The sequence below is a fragment of the Rana temporaria genome, chromosome 2 (genome assembly GCF_905171775.1).
Source record: "Rana temporaria chromosome 2, aRanTem1.1, whole genome shotgun sequence".
In the NCBI taxonomy this organism is placed as follows: domain Eukaryota; kingdom Metazoa; phylum Chordata; class Amphibia; order Anura; family Ranidae; genus Rana; species Rana temporaria.
Genome location: NC_053490.1, coordinates 263,351,688 through 263,376,688, shown reverse-complemented (window position 1 = coordinate 263,376,688; position 25,001 = coordinate 263,351,688). Strand labels below are relative to the sequence as shown.

General features: G+C 37.9%; 1 protein-coding gene across 1 annotated transcript in view; it reads right to left on the bottom strand.

The window, feature by feature from the left end:
• Nucleotides 1-25,001, bottom strand: part of NHS (NHS actin remodeling regulator) — a 271,101-nt gene that overhangs the window by 5,514 nt on the left and 240,586 nt on the right. The window contains exons 2-7 of the mRNA XM_040336882.1: nt 21,795-21,947; nt 17,606-17,736; nt 16,297-16,359; nt 12,077-12,266; nt 6,961-7,092; nt 630-3,557 (exon numbers count right to left, since the gene is read on the bottom strand). Of these exons, the coding sequence (XP_040192816.1) occupies nt 630-3,557; nt 6,961-7,092; nt 12,077-12,266; nt 16,297-16,359; nt 17,606-17,736; nt 21,795-21,947 (3,597 nt within the window). The remainder of the gene's footprint in view (nt 1-629; nt 3,558-6,960; nt 7,093-12,076; nt 12,267-16,296; nt 16,360-17,605; nt 17,737-21,794; nt 21,948-25,001) is intronic.

Genomic DNA, 25,001 nt, shown 5'->3' with positions numbered 1-25,001 from the left:
TAAAAAAGCTGAGGGTAAAGATGATGGACTGGCCTGGCATGTCTCCAGACCTAAACCCTTTTAAGCATCTGTGGGGCATCCTCAAATGGAAGATGGAGGAGAGCAAGGTCTCTAACATCCACCAGCTCCTTGATGTCATCATGGAGGAGTGAAAGAGGACTCCAGTGGCAACCTGTGAAGCTCTGGGGAACGCCATGCCCAAGTGGTTTTAGGAAAATAATGGTGGCCACACAAAATATTGACACTTTGGGCCCAATTTGGACATTTTCACTTAGTGGTCTACTTACTTCTATTGCCAGCGGTTAAGACATTAATGGCTGTGTGTTGAGTTATTTTGAGGGGGCAGCAAATTTACATTGTTATACAAGCTGTACACTCACTACATTGTAGCAAAGTGTAATTTCTTCAGTGTTGTCATATGAAAAGATAGAATAAAATGTTTACAAAAATACGAAGGGTGTACTCACTTTTGTGAGATACTGTATATATCTATAGATATAGATCTATATCTATAGATATATATAGATATAGATATAGATATAGATATATAGATATATCTATATATATCTCAAATAATAATATTCCCAATGACAATACAATGACAATGAGCACATATGTTGTAAATTAACCTTTCCAAGAGGCATCATCCAAGCTTTCTGATGTATCTTCTGACCTGCTATCTTCTGAGGCACTTTTGGTTGGAATACCTGATACGATTTCAAATTCCTGCTCTGGACAATCGTCACTGAGTCGATTTAAAGTGGATATTTCTGATTCAAAGCGTAGAGTATTTCCAGGCACTTTGTCACTGTTGCTTAAGACAGGTTCACTGGACAACTGAGATACATCAGAAACATTGTCTTGTACATGAAATACAGTGTTGATTCCTTTAACCGGTTCTTTCATAGTAAATGGGCCACACTTTACTTGTAACACATACTCTGCTTTAATTTCCCCTTTAGTCTGACTCTTTTGATCATTTGCAAAATCACTGCTATCTACAGAGTAATCTTGCACATACTTTGTTATTGTTTCTGGGTTTGCTGTGAAAATAGTTTCCTCTATTATTTCTTCAGGTCGATATTTATGGTGTTTCTCCGCATCATCTTTTTTAGTTCTAGTGATCAAAAGTGGTGGCATTTCAGGTTTATATAAACCATGTCCAGTAAAAAGGGAAGTTGCTTGAAAAAACGCTTCGGGGCTTGTGTCAACTGGCGATGCATCAATGTAGGGAAGCATTGCTTCTTCAGTGGAGAACTGACGTATTATTGATTTCTTAGGTGCTAATACAGGTGTTTTCTCATGGGGATATGTATCCACAATTATTGTAGGATCCTGGGTACATAAGATGTTAGTGCTTTCTTTATGCCTAGAGTCCCTGTGATGCTTGTTGACAGACCTCAGATGTACAGATTTCAGCACTGAAGGTGTTATGGCAAGGGCTGGAGAAGAATTTGGATTCAGTTCATCCTCTGACACATTTTGATTGGTATGACTGAAAGCAATTACCTGTGGTCTGTATGGCAATGGTCTATGTAACACATGAAGAGCACTTAGGTCAAGATGACTAGGAGGTATAGTTGGAAGTTCTAGTTCTTTACTTAAGAAAACATTGCCAGACTTTAAAGGATGCTGTAAAGAGGATTTCCTTTCTGGAACTTTTGGTTTTCTCCTACCACCTCCAGGTGACAATGGTCCACAGAAAAAAGGTATAGGGAAAGATGAAGTAGGTGTTTCTGACTGGCTGGAATAGCCACTTGATGGTGATGCCAACCCTGCCAATTTTTCTGGTGAGGCTAATTTAAATTCATTCTCAACTGAGGGAAGAGAAGGAGTGGTGGCTCTGGATTCAGGTTGTGAGTTCTGTGATTCTGAACTTTCTGGAGACTTGATGCATTCTATGACGGTTGTACCTGTAGCAGTGCTCGAATTTGATAACGACCTATAAGGATCACTTGATTTCAAGTCATTGAGGAGCCATAGATCTGCATATTGAGGCGGTTCACTTCCCTCATCTTTGAAAGTTGCAGTGTCTGGGTTAATAAATGGTGTATTTTTTTCATCATGGTCATCCTGATTGACCCAAGCAACATCCTGTTGATTTGGTGGAGACAGGTTTTCCACTCTAGAGGGTACATTTGAAGTCTCAAGTGGCAATTTCATTTCCCTGGAGGTGTGAAGCACTTGTTGTGTGCTGGTTATCTTTGGTTCTTTCTTCTCAAGAACATCTGTGTAGTCGTCAGAATTTTTCAAAGATGAGCATCGTTTTGGTGGTGGAGGCTTTGCCTTTGGTTTTTTCAATGACATATTCTGTATTCCTTGTTTACTGTGATCCACATAATGTTGCCAAACGCTGTCTGTACTCATGGATGACATTCCAGTGTCCTGTTCATTCTCAGTCCCTGACGGTGCATAGTTACATATATAACTCCTATTACCATTAAGACCACAGTCAAAATGCATGGAGGTGTAATATCCTTCAGTGTCTACAGAATAATGAGATCCTGTGTCTGCTTTCTCTGAGGCAGGCTTTTCAAGAAAACTGTCATATGTTCCAAGACTGGTAAAACTTGGACAACCTAAACCATCTCCCTTTAAGTGCTGCGGGCTGAAATCTGGACGACATGAAGCATCATGGTGATGGTGAAGATAATTCCATTCACTGTCACTTGTGTTGCTGTTTGGGTCATCAAGCAGATCTGCAACAGTTGATGTAAATGAGCTTGCCCTGTGTCCTCTAAGGCAGTCTAAGTGGTCGTCATTATATTGTTCAATGCTAAATACATTTGAGTCTTCACCCGCATTGGCAGCAGTATTTAAAGATAATTCAGAATCACAATGAGAAGAGCCAGTTAGTGGAGGGGATGCTGCTGGAGGTATTGTTTCTGAAGTCTGGGATGGACATGTGGAACTACTTCCACTCCAGTTTCCACTGGATGACTGATGATCATCCTTATGATCTATGTGTGTGCTCAGTAAAACTCCTGTAGTGGAAATAGAGTGAACAGGGCTTCCAAATGTGTCAGAATTTGATGAAATGTCACAGCTGCCCGAATCAACCATTCTTGATAGCCTTGATCTCCCCCTTTCATTCAGCTGAGGGCTATGGTGAGAATATGATAACCCCAGAAGTTGGTGTTCTGGGGAATCTTCACTGTTAAAATGGTTGTCTTTCTTCTTTAATGTCCTCTCTGAGCTGGTTATATAGCAATCATCTTTATAACCAGAAGATTGTGCACTTCTATCATGATCATTACTTGTTCTAGCACCTTCTCTGGGAAGACTACGTGAACGAATTCGATTGGACACTGTTGTGGTGAATATTTGTTCACCACTCTCAGTCAAAGCTGCAATGTTTCCTGCAGAATGTGAGAGCGATGCTGCCACTCCTTGACCCCTCTGAGCTCGAATTCTTCTTCTTGATGGAGCAGCAATAAGAATATCCTCAGTTTGGCACTCTGTATCTCTGGTTCCAGATCTTCTATTTGAAGAGTTTGCAAGCTCAGGGTTGTGAACTAGAACATTCCGCTCCCGTGCTACAGGAGACTCATCTGAATCTACAATGAGAAAATAAATGAATAGATAATCAAAAATAAACTTCATTCATTATTATTAAATTACAGCCTTAAAGTATCTAGTTTTGCTAGAAAGCATTCCAACTGATGGCAATTAAACCATTATAGTACTAAATAAAATATACATATGGCTGGCATATTTTTTTCTTGTTCAGAAAAAAAGGTTTATCATTCTATGAATTGTACAGTGTTTAATTTATTATTTATTTCTTTATTTATTATGTTCAGGGCATTTTTTTCCCATTTTTGGCCAGTTAACCACTTAAGCTCTGGAAGATTGTACCCCTTTTATAACCAGGCCATTTTTTGCTATTCGGCACTGCGCTACTTTAACTGGTATTTAGGCAGTCATGGAAAGCTCTACCCAAACTAAATTTATATAATTTTTTTTCACACATATAAAGCTTTCTTTTAGTGATATTTGATAACCACTATGTTTTTATTTTTTTTACAATATAAATGAAAAAAGACCGAAAAGCTTGACAAAAAAATGCCTGATAGTTTCTACTTTTCTGCTAAAAAAACATATCCAATAAAAAATGTCTTCGTAAATTTAGGACAACATGTATTCTGTTACATGTCTTTGATAAAAATAATCCCAATAAGTGTATATTGATTGGTTTGTGTGAAAGTTATAGTGTCTACGAATTATGGTATAGATACTGGAATTTCTATTTTATACTAGTAATGGCGGTGATCAGTGACTTATAGTGGGAACGTAATAGTGTGGCGGCCAATCTGACACGAACTGACACTCTGTGGGAACTGACTAATTGCCATTGACATCTTCAGTGTCACTTATACAGTGATCAGTGCTAATAACATACACTGTCACTGTACTAATGACACTGGGTGGGAAGGGGTTAACATCAAGGGGTTAACTGTGTGCCAAACAAGTGTTAATGTGTGTACTGTGTGCTTATTTTACTACGCAATGTACTTTACTTTTGTCATTTCCTCAGCCGATCAGTGGGCAGCAGCCATAAATAATTGACTGAAACTTACTGATCGGCTTGTGCTGCAACGAATGACAACTCAAGCTTCTGGGTTTACACGGATGTGTGAGCGGACCCAGAAGAAAGATGCGCTGTACAGGTAAGTGATTGTGCCTGTATGAGCCGACCTGCTGCAGTAAATGTACTGTGGCGGGTCAGCAAGCCGTGAAATATAAAATAGTACGTATAGATGTTTATTATTTTCCTCCAGAAGGTGGAGCTACAAGTACCTTTTCTAGGCTAATCTTAATTATTTTTTCCAGAAAAGTGTTCTATTTACAGAGCTTAAAGGAGTTGTAAAGGCTCATGTTTTTCACCTTAATGCATCCTATGCATTAAGGTGAAAAAACACCTGGCAGTCTCCAGCCCCCCAGCCCCTCCGTTTCACTTACCTGAGCCCCTTCATCTCTTCGGAGGGGACGCACTGTCCCTCTCTCCATGGGATGCTGGCTCTTGATTGGATAGATTGATAACAGTGAAACCATTAGCTCTCGCTGCTGTCAATCAAAGTCAATGACGCGGGTGCCAGGGGGGCGGGGCCGAGTCTGGCACTCATGTCTGTGGCCGCAAATGCTGGACTCGGGAGGTAACTTCTCCTAAGGGGTTATTTGATGCAGGAAGGAGCTGCGAGAGATGCCAGGGGCCCCCAGAAGAGGATGTTCGGTAAAAACGAGCTGCACAGTGGAGGTAAGTATGATATGTTTGTTATTTAACCACTTCCCGCCCGGTCAATAGTATACTGATGTCCGGGAAGTGGTTGTGTTATCCTGACTGGACATCTATTGACGTCCAGCAGGATAACGTGGGGGCACGCAGCACTGCGATCGGTGATGCGGGGTGTCAGTCTGACACCCTACATCTCCGATCTTGGTAAAGAGTCAGCTCAGGCTCTTTACCATGTGATCAGCCGTGTCCAATCATGGATGATCACGATGTAAACAGGAAGAGACGTTGATCGTCTCTTCCTCACTCGCTTCTGACAGACGCGAGTAGAGGAGAGCCGATGGGCGGCTCTCCTGACAGGAGGGGTTCGCACTGCTTGTTTATCAGCGCAGCCCCCTCTTGGGTGCCCATACTGGACCACCAGGGAAGGGGGCAACAAAAAAACAATAAAAAAAATTAGCACAATAGATGTCAATCAGTGCCCACAAATGGGCACTGACTGGCAACAGGGGCACTGACTGGCACAAATTAGTATGAGTGCCCAGTGACGCCTATGAGTGCCCATCAGTGCCGCATACCAGCGCCGCCTATCAGTGCCCATCAGTGCCGCCTCATCGGTGCCCATTAGTGCCACCTCATCTGTGCCCATCAGTGCCGCCATATCAGTGCCCATAATTGAAGAAGAAAACTTGCTTATTTACAAAAAAATTAATAGAAAAAACTAAAAACTTCATTTTTTTCAAAATGTTTGGTCTTTTTTTTGTTGTTTTTGCGCAACAAATAAAAATCGCAGAGGTGATCAAATACCACCAAAAGAAAGCTGTATTTGTGGGAACAAAATGATAAAACAATTGTTTGGGTACAGTGCAGCATGACCGCGCAATTGTCATTCAAAGTGCGACAGCGCTGAAAGCTGAAAATTGGCTTGGGCAGGAAGGTGCGTTAGTGCCTGGTATGGAAGTGGTTAAAAAAAATAAAACTATCCTTTATAATCACTTTGAAGGATAAGTTAAATTATAAAAAAATGCAAATTTCTTTTGCAGGTAAAAAAATGTGCATTTATTATTTTTTGTTACAGGAGCCTGTAAAGCATTGTACCAGCAATCAGCAGATCGCTGATGCCATGCAGGTCTCCTGCAGACCTGTCAGTGTATCTGCTTTATGGTACCTGCACACTCCTTGCACCGTTACCGGAGGCTAACGGAAAGCTCCCGATTGCTTCTGTAGATCAGGAGCTTTCTGATCATGTGACAGTCAATCACGGTGGTCACATTAATTTAATTTCAGGTCCTTTCTATAGCGCCGTCAATTTACGCAGTGCACTACATATATTGTACATTCACATCAGGTGAATGTACAATATAAAGGGCAGGAGGTGCCATCGCAAAGGGGTTCAACTTTTACAAAATAACATTTTGAAATGGTTTATTTGAAAAAAAATACTTCTTTGACTAGCTTAACCAAAAGGAACCTTGGTCTGTTCAAACATGACTGGACACAAGGAACAGTCTTGGCTTCCTTATTTTCAGTAGGCCTGTAAAGATCTTGGGCAATGCACTTCATAATTTATTCTCCATTGCAATGGATATGAATCCATTAGGGAGGTACACATAATAACAGGACTTGTCTCGTACCGGTAGATGATGACAACTTTAAATAGCTCCAAACTTGGTAGCAATGTAGTAGCTATTACATTAAACTGATATATGCTAAATGAAGAGCCAAACCTATTTCTTGTTGCACTCTTCTGGGAATTCCTGATATGGTTTTTCTTCTCCTCAATTTCCGTCTTCTCTGCAGAACAGATTGTGAATGAACTAGGGAGCAACGTATACTTGCTTCTCTATCAAAACCAACACCTGGAAATAGATACATCAGCCTTGTTAAATCTCGCTTTGTTTTACCCTATTTTAAATGAAAATGAAACTGTCCAAATTTATACATCATTAACTATATTTTACATTTAATTAGGTTTATTCTTTTCTAGCTATACATATCATGTTTATATAAGAATAAAGACAATTATTCATTGCATCTTTCTAAATGGAAAGCTGCAGTGGGAGTATTTAATAGGGCAAAAGGAACATGCCCATTAAAGTAACAGATAGGGGTTGATTTACTAAAGGCAAATAGACTGTGCACTTTGTAAAGTGCAGTTACACGCTTCAAGTGCAGTTGCGCCAGAGCTTAGTAAATGAAGTAAAGCTTTACTTTACGAGGAATACCCAATCACATGCAAGGAAAATAAAAAGTACTGAATTTTTGTTTGCACATGATTGGATAATAGAAGTCAGCAGAGCTTCCCCTCATTTACTAAGCTCTAAAGCAACTGCTCTTGCAGAGTGTAACTGTACTTTCCAAAGGGCACAGTCTATTTGCCTTTAGTAAATCAACCCCATAGTGTTAAAACATAAATAGTGGTTATTAAATAGGTAGATTATATATATACAGATATATAAAACTGATATCTGATGACCTGCTAGAAGTTACTGCGCTTTGAATGCTTTCACTGGGCTATGGAAGCAGCTGAAAATATTTCCAAGCAAATACTAATGGACTTTTGTCCACTAAATGTCCTTAAAACAATACAAATACAGTTCAGTGTGGCTCTTCTTAAAATGTTGTATAACGTAATATTGCTAGGTCTGTAATATGGGTAGATTTAATAATTTAAGTGTTTTTTTTTAACTCTGTGTCTCTTGCTATTTCAAATAATTTACTCTATGTGACTTCAAAGGATATTTCTACTTCTATATGGTGGTCAAAAATGGTTACCAACATTCCGGGGCCCTTGGTTTGCACTGATCAGCTATTTACTCTATTTAGCCTCTAAACAGCTCCAAGGCTACTACTCAAGCCTCGTACACACGGCCGGTTTTCCCGACGAGGAGAGCTTTTCACTGGGAATCCTGGCCGTGTGCATGCTCCTCGCAGTTTTTCCAACGGGAAAACTGCCCAAAAACCACCGGACAAAAAAAGAGAACCAGCTCTCTTTTTTCTCGCCGGGAAAACCGGCGGACTTTTGCCGGGCATTTTTTGGCAGTTATCCTATGGGAAAAACTGCGATGGAGCATACACACGGCCAGGATTCCCGACCAAAGCTCTCATCTGAGTTTTCCTGTCGGGAAAACCGGTCGTGTGTAGGGGGAAAGACTGACCATGCAGGTTCTCGGCTTTCCCCTTGGGATTTCTGACGGAACTTTTCTTGTCGGAAATCCTGCACGTGACTATGGGGCATAAGCTTAGTGCAGCTTGGTTTGTTTCAGTACAAGAAAGCCAGGGGTGAAGAACGTTTTACTTTCATTCAAGTGTGAGGGTTTTCCACACCATAAGCTAAGGTATGTTTTCAGGTTTTTGCTGTTCTCAGGCCTCGTACACACGACCGAGTTTCTCAGCAAAAACCTGCAAGAAACTTGCTGGGAGATATTTTTTTGCTGAGGAAACCGTGTGTACATTTTCGTCGAGGAAACTGTCGAGAAACTCGACGAGCCAAAAAGAAAGCATGTTCTCTATTTCCTTGACGGGAATGGAGAAAATTGGCTTGTCGAGTTTCTCGACGGCTTCACAAGGAACTCGACGAGCAAAACTATGTGTTTCGCCCGTCAAGTTTCTCGGTCGTGTGTACGAGGCCTCAGAATCTTCCGACCGAGCCAGTGTAACTTGCGTAAATCTTCCCAAAATTTAGGAACATTTAGTAACACGTGACATTATTCAACAAGAGTTTATGGTTTTAGGTGCTAATTCCTAAATGCAGTATCCCCCAACAATCTAACACATTCCAAATTTTAAGCAAAATTAAACTCTAAAATAAAAAACGGTAATGGTAGGATTTATTTAGTCACAGGTACTTCTCCCTGTCTGTCAATTTTAATGTACATTGATGCTGCTCATTAAATAAGGCTGACAGTATTCATAGATGCCAACCCAAGGCACATTATTACTGTTGTAAAAAAATGTGCAGTTACCATATCTATTAGGAAGTATTCATATGTACTCATTTTTTATATATTGTAGACAGAAAGTTTTTTTTTGTTTTTCAAAATGCTAATATAATATTTTATAGGTTTTGACTTTCTATAATATATTTGTTGCTGTAAAGAATGGCAGTAAAATAGTTTCCAAGTGGTATCATTACTTAGCTTGTTCCCTTTTGCCTACACAGTACAAATATCTTTAATTCCAATCGTGAAATGCTCAAACCTTGCATGAGGCCATGTGAAAACAGGAGAGCCATTGCTGTTTTTGAAATGCTTTTGAAGTGCACACTATGCGGTGTGGGATCCGCATGCAATTTTAAACCGGAATCCCACCGTATTCCTATTCAAATTTCATGCGATTCTTCAGCAGTGCGATTCGAGACATTATTCTGTATAGCTCAAATTGCATCGAATCTGAACCAAAATCGTGCAGGACCCTTTCCACACCCATGCGATGCGATTCTGCAAATTGCACTGCGTTTTGCAAACCGATTTCAGGGTGTCGTTAACTCAACATACACACCCGCAATGGTTCACTTGAAAGGGGGGTTTCGAATGCGGTGCAGAATCTGCACAGAATTCGCTGTGAACGGGCACTAAAAGCTCTTAAGGTGAATCAGCATTCCACAGACACAGCTGTGTCTACAGTTGCAACATACAAAGAAAATGCATAGCCAATCAAGGGATAAAAAGGTAATAAGTACTTTGTTTCGGCATTTATTTAGTTGCTTTCATCCATTTATTAAAGTTAGTTTTTATATTGTAATTATAAACTAGCATATTAAAAGTACTATTAGCATGTTACTTATTTATGGATGTGGCAAACAAAAAAAAAACAACACACAAATTACAGCTGCTATCCTGCAAGTGTGATGTTACAGAATTGTTTGTATTGTTCAACCAAAGCCATTAAAATCCCTGTTCCTTTTATAATGCTTATTACAATACAAATACATATTTTGAGACATTAAAGTGACATTATGTAAAACTTAACAAACACACGTGAATTGTTATTTGAATGTATATTAGCACTTTACCAGCTCATTAAATGAATTATGTATTAATATTAGGAAACTATACAGTGATATATGAACAAGATATTCCCTACCTTTAAAGAGTCATTGGAAGACAAAATAGTTTTCCTACAGAACCAGACAACATTTTCAGTCAGTGATTCTGACATACAAAAGTACACCATTCTGCATTGACTTTCCATGTGATGATCAGATGATTTTCTAAACTAACTTCTATTCTGTCTCATTTCAAACACTGCTTTTGTTCCATAGACAGATCCAGAAAAATTGCTGGTAAACACCACAACCCTTAGCTAATGCAACATTTTGAAACAAACTGAAAACATACAGTAAGAGTTATCGGTTGGTTTGTGCTCTTTTGTTAACTGAAATTCTAAATATATCTTCAAAATAGCATTTAAAGTGTGATTCATGGTTGGATACAAGTGTATTCTTTGTACAGTTAGGCCCCTTTCACACATGCTGTCCAATCAGTTCCGCCTATTTCTCAGGCGGAACTGTTTTTTAGGCGGACCTGATCGAACGCTCCATTCACCTCTATAGAGCGATGGGTGTCAGCTTTGACATGTCCGCTGACATCCGCCGCTATCCCTTTCAATCCGGTGTGCCAAATTCAGACAGATGGAGACCCTATTTTCCTTCTGTTTGGCAGATCGGATGGAATTGGAGGAAAAGGGACAGGTAAATCCGTTTTCATCTGATCTCCCATAGAGGAGAGCGGGGCTCTGACAGGTCTGTCTCTGCACAGTGAGCGGAGACGGACCTGTCATCCGCCTGCTTATCGGGGATCAACGGATCGATCCCTGCTGAGCAAGCGGAGTCTGTCAAAATGGACATGCCCTGTGTGAAAGGGGCCTTAAAGGAAAACTACTCTTGTACAAAGTGTGCCCATCATTTATCCAAGTGTGATAGGAATGCAGCCAATCAGTTTACAAACTAGTGACACCACTGCCTTGCAAATCAGCAGCTACTGGATTATCAAAATAAATATTAATACCACATGCATTTAATACAACATAATTTACTGCTGGCTACTCAGGCTACATGCTAAATGTAAAAACCTCTCAAATTATATATTTTTAAATAATATATTCTTAATAATAATTAAATTACTTACTAGGGACTCAGAGTGCCCTATCTGCCTTTGGGGCAAATGTTGAGGCAGCCATCTAGGGCGCATTCAATAGAATAGCATACTAGGGCCATTTTTTCAGGCAGGAGCCAATTAACCTACAAGCATGTCTTTGGAGTGTGGGAGGAAACCCACACAAGCACAGGGAGACAATGCGCACTCCATGCGGAGAGTGTCCTGGCCAGCATTTGAATTGAGGACCCCAATTCATTTATAGATAAAGAAGTTCATTTATATGTATTTAGGCCTGTAATCAGCTGCTTTCCAGGAGATTTTTTTTTTTTTAAATAACAATATTTTACTACATATTCTGACTACTCAGTAACACAGAACCCTACTTGATAATTACCTTATTAAAAAAAATACTGAGTAAATTGAATATTTTAGTCATTGTTAAACTTTGCAGAGGAAACTAGAGTCAATCCAGTACAATCTAATATTTCAGGTATGGTTGGATTCTGGTGAATTGAATATTTCACTGAATCAAATACTTGGGTACCACATGAACCTTTTAATGATTATGGCATTTGGACTGTTTGTGAGAGCCACTAGTTTTCTTGGAAACTCAAGACCCATTTCTTGCTGCCTTATTGTATTTACATATAATGAATGTCATATTGTTACATTATATTAAAAATTACATATTTAAAACCTGTCATTTGTTTACTTCTATAAAAAAAATATAATTTAGGTACTCTACCAGAGACATTGATGGGTATAATGCATGATGTAACCACTTGGGACTCCTGTTTCATCTTCTCCTCAGGGGTAGGCAGAGGCAATTCTTTATTCCAGTTGGTTTGTTTATCCAATGTTGATGGAACATTAGGAATTGGATTTTTTGGCCTCTGTCCTAAAACCATTTCATCTTCATCCTGTGGTGGATGAGTCTGTAAAATTTGTATACATTAGTATTGATTTATAAAAGCTTGCAAGCTCACCAGGAATTTATTGAATCCGTGTTTGTTATTTCAGCAAGGAACCAAAGCAAAGAGAAGGAAAGATAATATTTATATCCCACATACATAGGAATAGTAACAGAGACACTTCATGTTAACACTTTAAATTAAAAAAATGGTTAATAACAAACCACCAAAAATAGAAAAGAAAAAGTCAAAGGAGAGTAAAAGTAGGGGTTAATCTTCTATGAACTCTTGCAGAAGAAAAGGATTAGCATTAGGGATAGAACAAGATGATGTATGAAATCATATATTTTACTCACACTGTAAAGAAAAAAAAAACACTAGATCTGAAAAAATTTGGACTAAGAGTACATTCCTAAATTCTAGAATCTAAATTTTTTACAAGTTTTTTTAGTCCTTAAAGTTAATAACCAAATATATGCTGCACGCTGTCCTCTATTATGTTAACTATTCTGCATTAGATATTCTTTCCATCGAATGTTGTTGCTCACTAATGCTAGTTCCCATCTGTTCTTAGTTTACAGACTTCAGACTCTTAAGAATATTAAAATAGTATGGCGTGACACTTACCTTTCCAGTGTTTCCTGGTCATATAATTTAAATGCCACATGAAATGGGATTTTTTAATATATCTCTGCAGAAAATCATACAACTTTTACTACTTTCTTCCTTCATCTGCAGCTTTTTTGTTCAATCCCAGAAGACATGAATAGCTCATACAAACTACAAGCACAAAAGACTTTGTTTCCTTGGTAACTTGGTGGGAGAAAGTTTGCTGCGTGCTTAAGGGGAAAAGGCTAGGTTTTGTTGCTGACTTCTTCCCTGAATTACAATAGACCCCTGGACAATGATTGTGCAGCGATCTTACTGCTCTCTAATAAACTATTATGATTATTCTGTAAGGAGCAATGGTGTAGTATATTGATGGTCAGGTGTTACCTGCATATGCCATATTTACATTGATAAAAATTTAGCTTATTTTTAACTATTTTTCATCAACACAAATAGCCTTACTTAGCATTAGGTAATGGCCCAATATATTTACATGTTTTTCCCATTACATTTTAAGGTGACTCAAACCAGGTGCTGTGTGTGACCGCATATAAATATATGCATACTGAGCTCCCAAATACAATACCAGAAAATGCGAAAAATATTACAAAAAAACAATCACAATATATAGGTATTACCGTGTTTCCCCAAAAATAAGACATACCCCGAAAATAAGCCCTAGCATCATTTTCCAGGAGGGATGCAATATAAGCCCTACCCCGAAAATAAGCCCTAGTTTAAAATGCTTGTAAAATTCTATAATCCTCTCTATTACAGTTGTATATAATGTACAATGTGTGTGTTTCTGTAATATAAATGCAGGGAAGAGAGCTCCAGCGGGTCACAGAAGCGCAGAGCGACGATATAATGAAGGTATTTGGCACAATTATATTACAGAAACACACACATTGTACATTATATATTACTGTAATGGAGTGGATTATAGGATTTTACAAGCATTTTAACTCGCACTGGGGATTCCTGACTGGCAGGGAGAGGGGGAGAGAAGACATCACATTACATGGTAAGACCTACCCTGAAAATAAGCCCTACTGTGTCGTTTGTTGCCAAAATAATTATAAGACCCGGGCTTATTTTCGGGGAAACACGGTATATGCAGAAATGTGAGTCAATAAAAATTCTATTTCAAGTGCAAATAATATAAAGAACATATATATAAATGTCAGTGTTCATTATCAATATAAGTTTGTTGTTCGCCATATACTGTATAATTATCTGTAATAAAGTGTGCAGAAAAAGCAACCATCCAGTCCTCAGTACTACAGTAAACTTCCTCCAAGGTGATCTTTTACGTGTCCATCAACCATAGAGAGCTCCGTAGAGATAACTCTCAGGCCCCGTACACACGGCCGAGGAACTCAACGTGCCAAACACATCGAGTTCCTCGGCCAGTTCAGCCCTGAAGCTGCCGAGGAGCTCGGCGGGCCGAGAGCTCCCATAGAACAACGAGGAAATAGAGAACATGTTCTCTATTTCCTCGTCGAGCTCCTCGTCGGCTTCCTTGGCCGAAAGTGTACACACGGCCGGGTTTCTCGGCAGAATTCAGCCAGAAACTCGGTCGGAAGCTGAATTCTGCCGAGGAAACTGGTCGTGTGTACGGGGCCTTACTGTTATCTAGGTCAGCCTTTTTCAACTATTTCCATCTCTTTAGGGGTGCCTTGGCAAAATGCAGAATGGGGTGCCTTGAGACTGTCCATAATTTTGAAGGGTGCCTTGACTTAAAAAAGGTTGAGAAACACTGATCTTCGTAGTAGAGATGTGTTATTTTACTGGAAATGTTCCTTGTACTTACTGATCTGTGTGGTTATGCTTGTTAGTAGAGTCAGAGTGGTGCCTATTCTGCACCAGGGGTGTAGCAAAACCAGACTAACTGTCAAAGGTCTGCAATATTTATTGGGGAGTGGCCACTTAGTAGCAAGAGCTGGCAACTGCATCCCAGTCTCTCTTCATGATTTTCCTCTTCATTTGTTTGACAGCTCCTGACAAAGTCTGTGTAATGCAAAATGCATGAGTGTGAATGGCTGGAGTTGCGTGCATGATAGAAAGTCCTTGGAAGTCATAAGCAGGAAGTACAGGATTATTCCCAAGTGGTTTAAAAACAATGCTGTTTGACCAGTTTAATTTTTTTTAAGGGGGTCAACTGGAATTGGTGAGTTTATTTTTACAAGAGGGTCTCCATGGTTGATGGTCACCTAAAAGAGCACCCTGGAAGAAGTGCACTGTTGCACTGATGATTGAAAACTTTTGAGTACATTTTTTTCACAGAGGCATCTATATTGAACTCAACCAGCCTTATATTGTTATTAAACACCCTAACTTGACTTGGACTTGAAAATGAATTGATATTGGTTCACATGTTTGTATATTATATTTATATATTATGATTTTTTTTTTTTACTTTTTTGTACTTTGAAAGATTATTTGGGAGAGAGCTGTATGCACTGATATTTTATACAGCGGCTAGACAGCAAAAAACACTATCCAAAACTAAAAAAGTTCAGTCTTTAAGAAAATCTGTATAAACTTAAAAAGTATAAACCAAAGTGGGTTTCCCTTTGCAGAAAAGTATATCCTTTATACTGCTTTATGTAGCAATATGAAAGGGTCCGTACAGCTCAACAGTAACAGTGTGATGCGCAAATTACTGTAGTTTAGATAGATGTAGAAGGTTAAACCCATTCCTGTGAATTTAATAGATGACTTAAATAATTAAATATACTTGTTGTGACGGGAGTCAGTTTGGTTGGGACGCTTGTGGAACCCAGGTTACATTGGAGAGCACTGAAAGCTCCCTGCCCAGCTCCCCCAGCCCCCCCTCTATATGTAAGCCACCCTGTGTCTATTAGGGGCACCGAGAACCCCAGTCTGACCTCAAGAATATATGAAGATAAAGTCCACCGTCCATCAGAGACCATTGCTAGATGGTTTGAGGTGGAGTCGGGGTTGCTATATGTTTGTTAGGTGTGGCTGTATCCCATTTGTCTATTATGTCTGTTTGCCTTGGGAGCAACCTATTATGGGATGTATATGTATATGTGGATTAGCTGTGAGAAGGGAGGTGGGGAATTCATCCAACAGCTCTGCCTGCTGATTGAACAGAGAAATGAAAAGCATCTTGGTTGAAAGAGCTTGAGAACAATAAAGGGTAAAGCTGAGTATATTTACAGATCACATGCTGCATGGTTATGATATGATGAAAAACAGGACCCATTATTACTAAGGTCTACATAATCAGTTATGTTTATTATAATTCCTTAAACGTTTGTTGACCTAATTCCGAACCATATACACTATACCAAATAAAGATGAATCAATAGAAAAATATAGGGAGTTAGAAAAGAAGTTACAGACGTTAATATTAAGGATAGAGTATTGTAATTTTTATCTGGACAGAGATACACTTAAACTTGCTGTTCTCAAATACCTTTCTACTCCATGGGGTCAAATGGCAACATTCAGTAGGGGAGGATGGACGGGTTCTGTTAAACTAAGAATATAAAATGTAATATGAATATAAATGGAAAACACATTAAAAGCATGCATAAATGGCAAAATAAAAATGTGGCATAAACTTTGGCAGACTATACAACATGAGTAGAGATTAGTGAATGGATCTGAAAACTGGGCCAGTATGGAGAAATTGTGTGAATCTGGCCTTTTTCAGTTTGCTGATTATCTTCATTATAAAGCCTTTTTACAATGGAGAGTGAAGACCGCTATCCACTCTTCAGGGGACACCCAATATTACTCCTCAATGCAGCCAAAAATGCAGACTACAGTGTGGTCAGATTGAACAACTTTAAATTGAGTTGAAAAATTCTGGAAAGATCAGATTCTCTTGGTTTACTAGATTTACCATAGATCGATTCACTCACCTCTAAAAATGATTTTTACATAAAAAAGTATAAATAAATGTGAATTATAATGTGGATAAATAATGCATACTGACAGAAATAATACAAACACAAGGATTAACAATGCATATTTCAATTCAATGTACCAATATGAAGTTTAAATTCAAAAGTGTAATTTAGCAGAGGCAAACATGTTTATAAGAACAATAAATGTCGCACAGTTAAAGAGTTAGTCAACCCAAAAGTGTTATTATATTTTTTGATAAATAACAGAGTGTTAAAGTATTTCAGAAGGTAAAACTTTTTTTCTCAGCTTTGGTTATATAAAAAAATGGTCAAAAGCTCTTAGAGCTGTCTATGTTTCATTGAAGAGATTTCCCTTCACTTTGTGAGAAAATATCCCCATAGACAGTTTTCACCATGGAGGATTTGCCCTCACGTCCTGTTCCAGAGACAACAATAAAATAAAGAATTTCCCATTGTTTCCATTTTCAGTGGTCACCAGGACAAAAAGAAAAAGCAAATCTCCCCGCCCCCCTCGCTAGTCTATCCAAAACTAATAAATATGTTTTGACTTTATATATATATATATATATATATATATATATATATATATATATATATATATATATATATATATATATATATATATATATATACTGCAAGCCACCTAAGAGACTCTGGAGGTGAGATCTCTGCACTTGAAATATATCCCGGAGTTGGGCTTTAAGTTCACAGACTCAAGTAGGTTGATTTGGATATTACAACTACATGTTAGATAAAGACTACTAGTATATACACTGTAAGTATGTACAAAGAGTAAACCAAAGAATATATAGGAATTTTATTGTATATGAATATAAGGAAATTAAGGCTTACTGGTAGATGGTGATGTTCCTTTACCTCTCTTCTCTTTAGAGTATGAGCTGAAGGGTAGGAGGGAAAAGGAGGAGCAACAAAAACAGAGCCCATGAACCGCCTTTCTCTGTTGTCTGCTCGTGCACGATGCTCTGTTATTGAAAAAACAGAGAACAGGACTCATTAAATAATGATACATCAATCTGCTTCAAGACACAAACAGTCTATGGCCTCGTACACACAGCCGAGGAACTCGACGTGCCAAACACATCGAGTTCCTCGGCCAGTTCAGCACTGAAGCCGCCGAGGAGCTCGGCGGGACGAGAGCTCCCATAGAACAACGAGGAAATAGAGAACATGTTCTCTATTTCCTCGTCGAGCTCCTCGTCGGCTTCCTCGGCCGAAAGTGTACACACGACCAGTTTCCTCGGCAGAATTCAGCCAGAAACTCGGTCGGAAGCTGAATTCTGCCGAGGAAACTGGTCGTGTGTACGGGGCCTAACACTATCATATAAAAGTAATATGTGGTATGTTTGTTTTCAGAAATTGGGAGCTCTTGGTGCAGTAGTTCTGAATGAGGGTCTTTTTCTGTCTTTAATTGATTACCTCACCCTATTTATATATTTTGTTTATGGTTGAGTACCTATAAAACTTTGGATCAAGTAAGGTCAGATTCCAATAATTTTCTAGATCAAGATCTTTCAGTGCCAACAACAAATTGTTTGTTATACTTTGGGTATAATGGTAGGCTAAATACCGGTAGTTTTCACCGGATTAATCATGCCATGTGTATGCACCCATGGCACGTGTAAAGTCACCCATGGCTGTACACCTGCCATGGGTGCAGTAAATATAACATTAAACTTGCTAATTTAAGTCAATAGGGGTCGCACTACAGCCGAGCACCAAACACTTGCCTCATGGTTGTGGCACATTAGTTTCACTGAAAATTGGAAAAACAAACAAACAAAAAACAGGCTTTCAGGAGGTGACAGGATCACCTTCCGAATACTTAGAAGCTGCTGCTTGGCTGCATGCTAAAAATGTAACCACCGCAGAATGCTTTTTAGAGTGACCTTAATGGCAGGATTACCAAGTATTAATTTAGTAAATGCTGACATTTTTAAACTCTTAAAAATGACGTTTGAAATTACATTAACATATTAAAGTTTATTTTTGATTTTAGTGATTGGATTTATACCACCATTATCTTCATCATCATCTTTAATTTCTAGATCAACAGCTACTACTGCTGGATGAAGAGAACTTGTCCAATAATATAATGCTTTAAAAACAATTCTCCCTATAATCATACTCATATTATTTGTTTCCACAAGATGGCAGGCATGCTTTTCTGTTAGATACATTTGAAAAAATACATTGTACTTCATCTATACTCATTAATACTACGTTACTAACACATTTTATTTTCTTATTTTTTTTTATATAAAAAAGATGGTTTAGAGTATGATGTCTGCTGCTTGACAGTGCCAATGGTAGATCTGAAGACAATATATCACAGGTTGAGATACAAATGGACTATTCCCAGGGACAGTGTCTTCATTAGTACAATGTTCTTATTGTGTCCATGTGAGTTTATACTCACAGTCCACCAAAGCACTGACAATTAACCTACTTCTAGGAAAAACAGTCCCAATTGCATGTATTTATTATATGCGTTCATTTTGCACTTAAAGAATGGTTCTGTTTACTCTGTAAAGAAAAGTACTTTGTTGAAACCATATAAATATATCAAATAAGTAAAAGGACCATTACCAAGGAAAAAAACCCACAAATGTGTCAGAATCCCCCCACAACATCACTGTATAATAAGGCTACATGCATATTTTGGGTATTCGGGATGTCTTAGAGCTGTGTACAGCCGGACATAGACATTAATGGGTGAAGGCTACCTTACAGATCTATTTGCATAAAGTAACGTACAGGCATAATGCAAAACACGTAACTAATGTGCATTTTGTGTATTACATCTGTGTACGTGTGCTACTTTAAAATAGAACAAAGGACTGCAACCTGTACATGTAGCACATTTAATGCTGACCTTCTGTATAGTGCTAACCCAAACAAGCATTATTGCCAAATTCTGCCTATTTTAGTCTCAAAGGTAAAGGTAAACAAGAGCAAAATCTGCAGCCCTCTGGTGCCTGGTCACTTGCCCAGTGCTGAATCATTGGTTAAATAGTCCCACCAAAGTATCATGGTGACTAGGGCTGGCTATAAATGGTTAGAAACCGGTTCGACCCGGTTCAGCAAGGACTGGCTGAGATACGAACCATAAATGGGCAGACTGAATGTAACAAGTTGATCGATCCATCGACATGGGTACAACTAGCCTGCTGGAATTTGCATGTAATTATCGTGCGGCTGGTATAGTCACTAGCAATAATCAATGTCTTCTCCCAGCGGGAACAGCTTCCCCTGCCCTGCCCCGCCGAGAGAATACAATGGCGCAGTGGGATGAATTCCCCTGTCAACACTGTCTGTGTTGATGGGGGAATCTAGCAATTTTATTTCCTGCAACTCGTGGCTGCATGAAAAAAAAATTTGCTCCGTGTATTGCCTGCATAAGACTTAAGCAGAAAAGATATAGAAGTTGCACAACTCCAACAATATAGGTCATGTCCTAATACAAACAAAGGCAACGAAGCATCACAAAATGTTTTGAAGCTGGCCTGTATTGTTTTTTTATCATCTAGATCTTTTTGTTATCTGCAACTTCTGGTTTGCATTCATGTTTTTTTTCTCTTTTCTAAATAATGTTAAAGCAGGGTTGGCCAGTCAATAAACAGTGGTCTGTAAAGCCCATGTAATCAATGTCTCAGCACTGGCCACATAACCATGCAGGCTATACAGTTACTTTTATTAAACATTTCTGTGCTCTTTCTTTACATTTCATGAATACAATTAGGTTGAACATTATAAATAATGACCTTTTGATTTATAAGTCAGGTTATAGGTAAGAAGCAAAGAAAGCCCTTTTGTACTGCAAAACACTACTTAAAATTGAAAATTTCAAGACAAAGGGCAGACTTGACATTTATGCTCAAAATCTCTGTGCTCTCATCTATTACCTTTTTTTGAAAGTTAACAGGTAACTAGCTTCACCGACCCCATACTATTTCATTCAGAAAGGTAACGGCAAACTTCACCTTTCCAATGAGAGATTCAGCTGTTGCAGGCAAACAAGATCAGATTTTACACTTTATAAGAATGCACCGGTTTTCCTAAGAAACCAAAAGAGATTTTCCAAAACAGCTGTGACCCAAACTTGACTCTTTCCATCTCCCGACATAGAATATCAAATAAAAAAACCCATGAGTAATGGAGGTCTCAAAAATCTTTTACAAGTCTTCATCAAAGTCCACACGTTGGACTGTAGAATGCTTAAGCATGATAAGGATTTTACAATGTTTAAATTGAGCACACCTTCTCCTCACAGGCTTTACTTTGAAAGATGAAAATTCCTTTGTTACATGAAGCTTTTACTGCAGCAATAATGCACAGGCTGGAAAGCCACACTTTCATGATATAATTACTCCTGCAGGGCAGAAAAGCCAGTATTGTGGACCCCACATTAGCTGACAGGAAGATATAATCTCTTGAATTATCCTTCTTGGTGATTTACATGCAGCAATTTTATTCTATTCTAAAATATTCCAGCCTTTTCGGGAATATTTCTAATTTCCAATAAAAGTCAATATACAAACCTCTGCCTTTGGGAGGCTGTGCAAGTCATATTTATGTTTACAGCTTTTTAGAAGAACATTAATCTATTGCAGTACCAGTGACTATTTAAAATATAAAAGCTGAACTTACAGCTTAAAAAAGCCCATGGTGATCTAGTACAAGTAGCGTGTTTAAAGGAAAACTATAAGGCAATATAGGGGCTGCTTTTATGCTGAAATTCTGACCTATTGACATCAATACTTTCTAAAAAGCCCAGATAAAAAAAGCATGTAGATTACAAAAGTTATAGTAAAATCAGAAGGCCCTATCTGCATACTCAGACTTTTGAAACAGGAGGAGTCAGCATAAGATTCAAGCAACCAACATTTGCAGAGGCATTGGTCAGCATTGGCATATTTCTCCAAAGCAGGTTTTCTTTTAAATAAATGAAGATGATTTCTAATACCAACAGGATATATGAGGTAACATGGAATCTAATTAGTTATAAGGAGTAAAAACCCACCTCTACGCATGGAACGCAGATTTTGCTTGGCATGGCGATGGAGCTCCTCTACACAAGGTGGTCTAGTGGTTGGCAGGAAGATGTTCCTCTGCTGGTGCAAAGTTGTCTTGTAATACACGCTCAGCTTGCTTTCTGCATCCAAGTTTGAGACAGCTGTTTATAAAGACATAATTGTTGATAGATTAATAAATTGGTAGATTAGACAAGACAGAAAATGTAAGAAATGTTCACAAACGAAATAAAACAATCTCAAAGCATTGTGTTGTATATCATCTATTATGTCTGACATTTTCCCTACAATGCCATTATATATTCCTGGCCCAATAGCAGCAAATAACATCTTCCACGCTTGATGGGGTATTTAAAGATTTGCTCCAATACCCTAAAGTATAATATGGTGCTAAAGATTCTCGAAACATATGCTGCTATATGTGCCTATTGCCTTGTAATACTGAGAAACACCTAACTTGCAATGTACAGTGACAGTGTCCAGTTAGATGATGCATTCTGATTATTTGTTGTAGGGTACTGTACAGTGCACACACTGTACAATATTATCTGAAGTTTGACTGCATAAATACATCGGTCAGCAATGAACCCACCTAAAAAAACATATGAACCCTAAATCACCTGTATAACATCACACAGCCATTACAGTAGGAAATAGTTCTAACATAATTTTATACTATTTTTTACATAGTCCTTTTGAGTAGTTGGCACAGTACCAAATTTATCTTTACTCAGCAGGTACAACACTTGTTTTACGATAGTGTTGGCCTCTGCTATACTACTGACTGATTTTGAGCTCACATAATTTTAATAGTTTTGATCAGTGGGATGGTTGGGAATTGATGTATTTATACAGTATTTAGATAAAAATTGTATACATTTATTAATAGTATATTGTTCTTTTCTTTTTTCTTTGTATGTATTATTAGCCATTTTGCTCTTTTACTTAAAGTCTATATATATATATATATATATATATATATATATATATATATATATATATATATATATATATATATATATATATATTATATATATATATATATATATATATATATATATATATATATATATGTATATATATATATATATATATATATATATATATACAAATTATTTTATATTGTATGTTTTGCATATAGTAGGGAAGGGTGAGATTATCAGTCCAGTTTTCTTGCTGTCTATGTGCCCATTGGTGAGATTCACCACTCTATTTGCACTGGTCACCATTGTCAACAAGAAAGAAAGTGAGGAGAAATCAAAAAGTTACAGTTGTCCAGGTAAGGAGAAATCTTAAACTCTCTAGCAGGGGATTTAAACCTTCACTACAAAACTAAAAAAAAATAAAGGTTTGGGTATATATTCACTTTTCTAACAATTTTCTCATAATGCTCTGAGGGACTGAGGTCCTAACATTCTCCAGGAAGCAATGGGGTAACCATGCAGGCATAGGGGTCCAGCTAATCTCATATTATTTGCTACAGCTTTTTACTTTCAATAATTTTTATTGATATTTCAGCAAAATACAAAGCCAACATTTAAAAAACATTTGGAAAAAAAACAAGATAACATGAAGTTGCACAAGGATACAAAGCTCAATCTACAGAGTCCAACTGATTCAAAAACAGTATAAGATAACATGGGGGAGCGAGTTGTACTCATGACCGTACTATCCAAATAACTCACCCCCAAAGGCACAGCACAGAGCCAAAAGAAAGAAAATGAAAAAAAAAAATACCTATTCAAAGGAAGTTACAGCTTTTGCACAAAGGGGTGATTTACTAAAACTGGAGAGTGCAAAATCTGGTGCAGCTCTGCATAGAAACCAATCAGCTTCCAGGTTTTTTTTTGTCAAGTTAGAAGCTGATTGGCTACCATGCACAGCTGCACCAGACTTTGCATTCTCCAGTTTTAGTAAATCAACCCCAAAGTATGTCGATGGCTGCTTTTCACTAGTATATTGTGCCTTTTTTAGGATGACTTTGCTATAATATTGCAAATCACTACACTAAAAGTAAAAACAAATCAACTTAACAATACATATAATGAATAAAAAGTGTATCTATTATAGTAATCTAATTTAAGCTTTCTAAGCACTGTCCAAACGCCATCTCCTTCAAACCACTTGATCTATTTGAGGATGTGCATTTGATCAACAAGATGCTGGTAAGTAACACTAGGACGTTATTTGTCTGTGGGGCTGTATGTCAACTGATTTTTGGCTGACATATTTGAACAATCATAATCATAAAACACACATAATGTACAGTGTATTTATAAAAGATACATTTTAGGCAGATGAATAGAAATCATGGAAACAACACACACAAGGTATTGAAAATAACTCATGTCACTTGTGATTTATGGCTGTTCTTCTACTGATATCTCTTGTGAATATTTAACTCCAGACATAACTTTCAAAGAGGAACCAAACTGTCTGACATCAAAGCGTTCATTATAGGCTTGATAAACTACAGTACTCCACATGAACACAATACAAATACAGACTCTCTATGTTATCCAAAATAAATAGCTGGGTCTGGCATCTCTTGAGTCTGTATCAGCTCTGGAATTTCATTGCAATTAAAAATTCAAGAAAAATTTGAAGCTAGAAAAACACTTTAGAATAAGGAAAAGATTGTTACTTTTGTAGGTGTCTATGTATTGTTTTTGCAAGAATACATATTACTGAATATAAAAAGTCCACTGGCAGTTCACCCAGACCTCTTCTGTGATCCTGTTTGGTAAATTTAAATTAGGCTTATAAAACTGCTGTTATTTCGACAGCATGCATCCCCCTCACTATTTTGTGACGCTCAACTAGTTTTAACAGGATACACACACTGGGCAGAGTATAGCAAGGGAAAGTTAGATAAAAAGACTTCACTGCTTTACTATTTTCTATTGTTAATGCATCAATTAATGGAAGGAATCTTGCTTCACAACAAAGTAAAAAAAAAAAAGAAAAAAAAAGGAGTCTACAATGCCCCGTTATCACCCTAACTTAGGAAACCAAGAGAGAGAAGGCAAAATTCTAGGCAATTTTTTTTACCGCGCCTCTCTTGCTGGGAGTAAAGGGTAGGCCAGGCATGTCCAAAGTCAGGCCCGGGGGCCAAATGCGGCCCCCCTGTTGATTTAATATGGCCCCCCTGGGGATTCTGATATATATATATATATTGTTTGTGGCCTCTGGAGTTA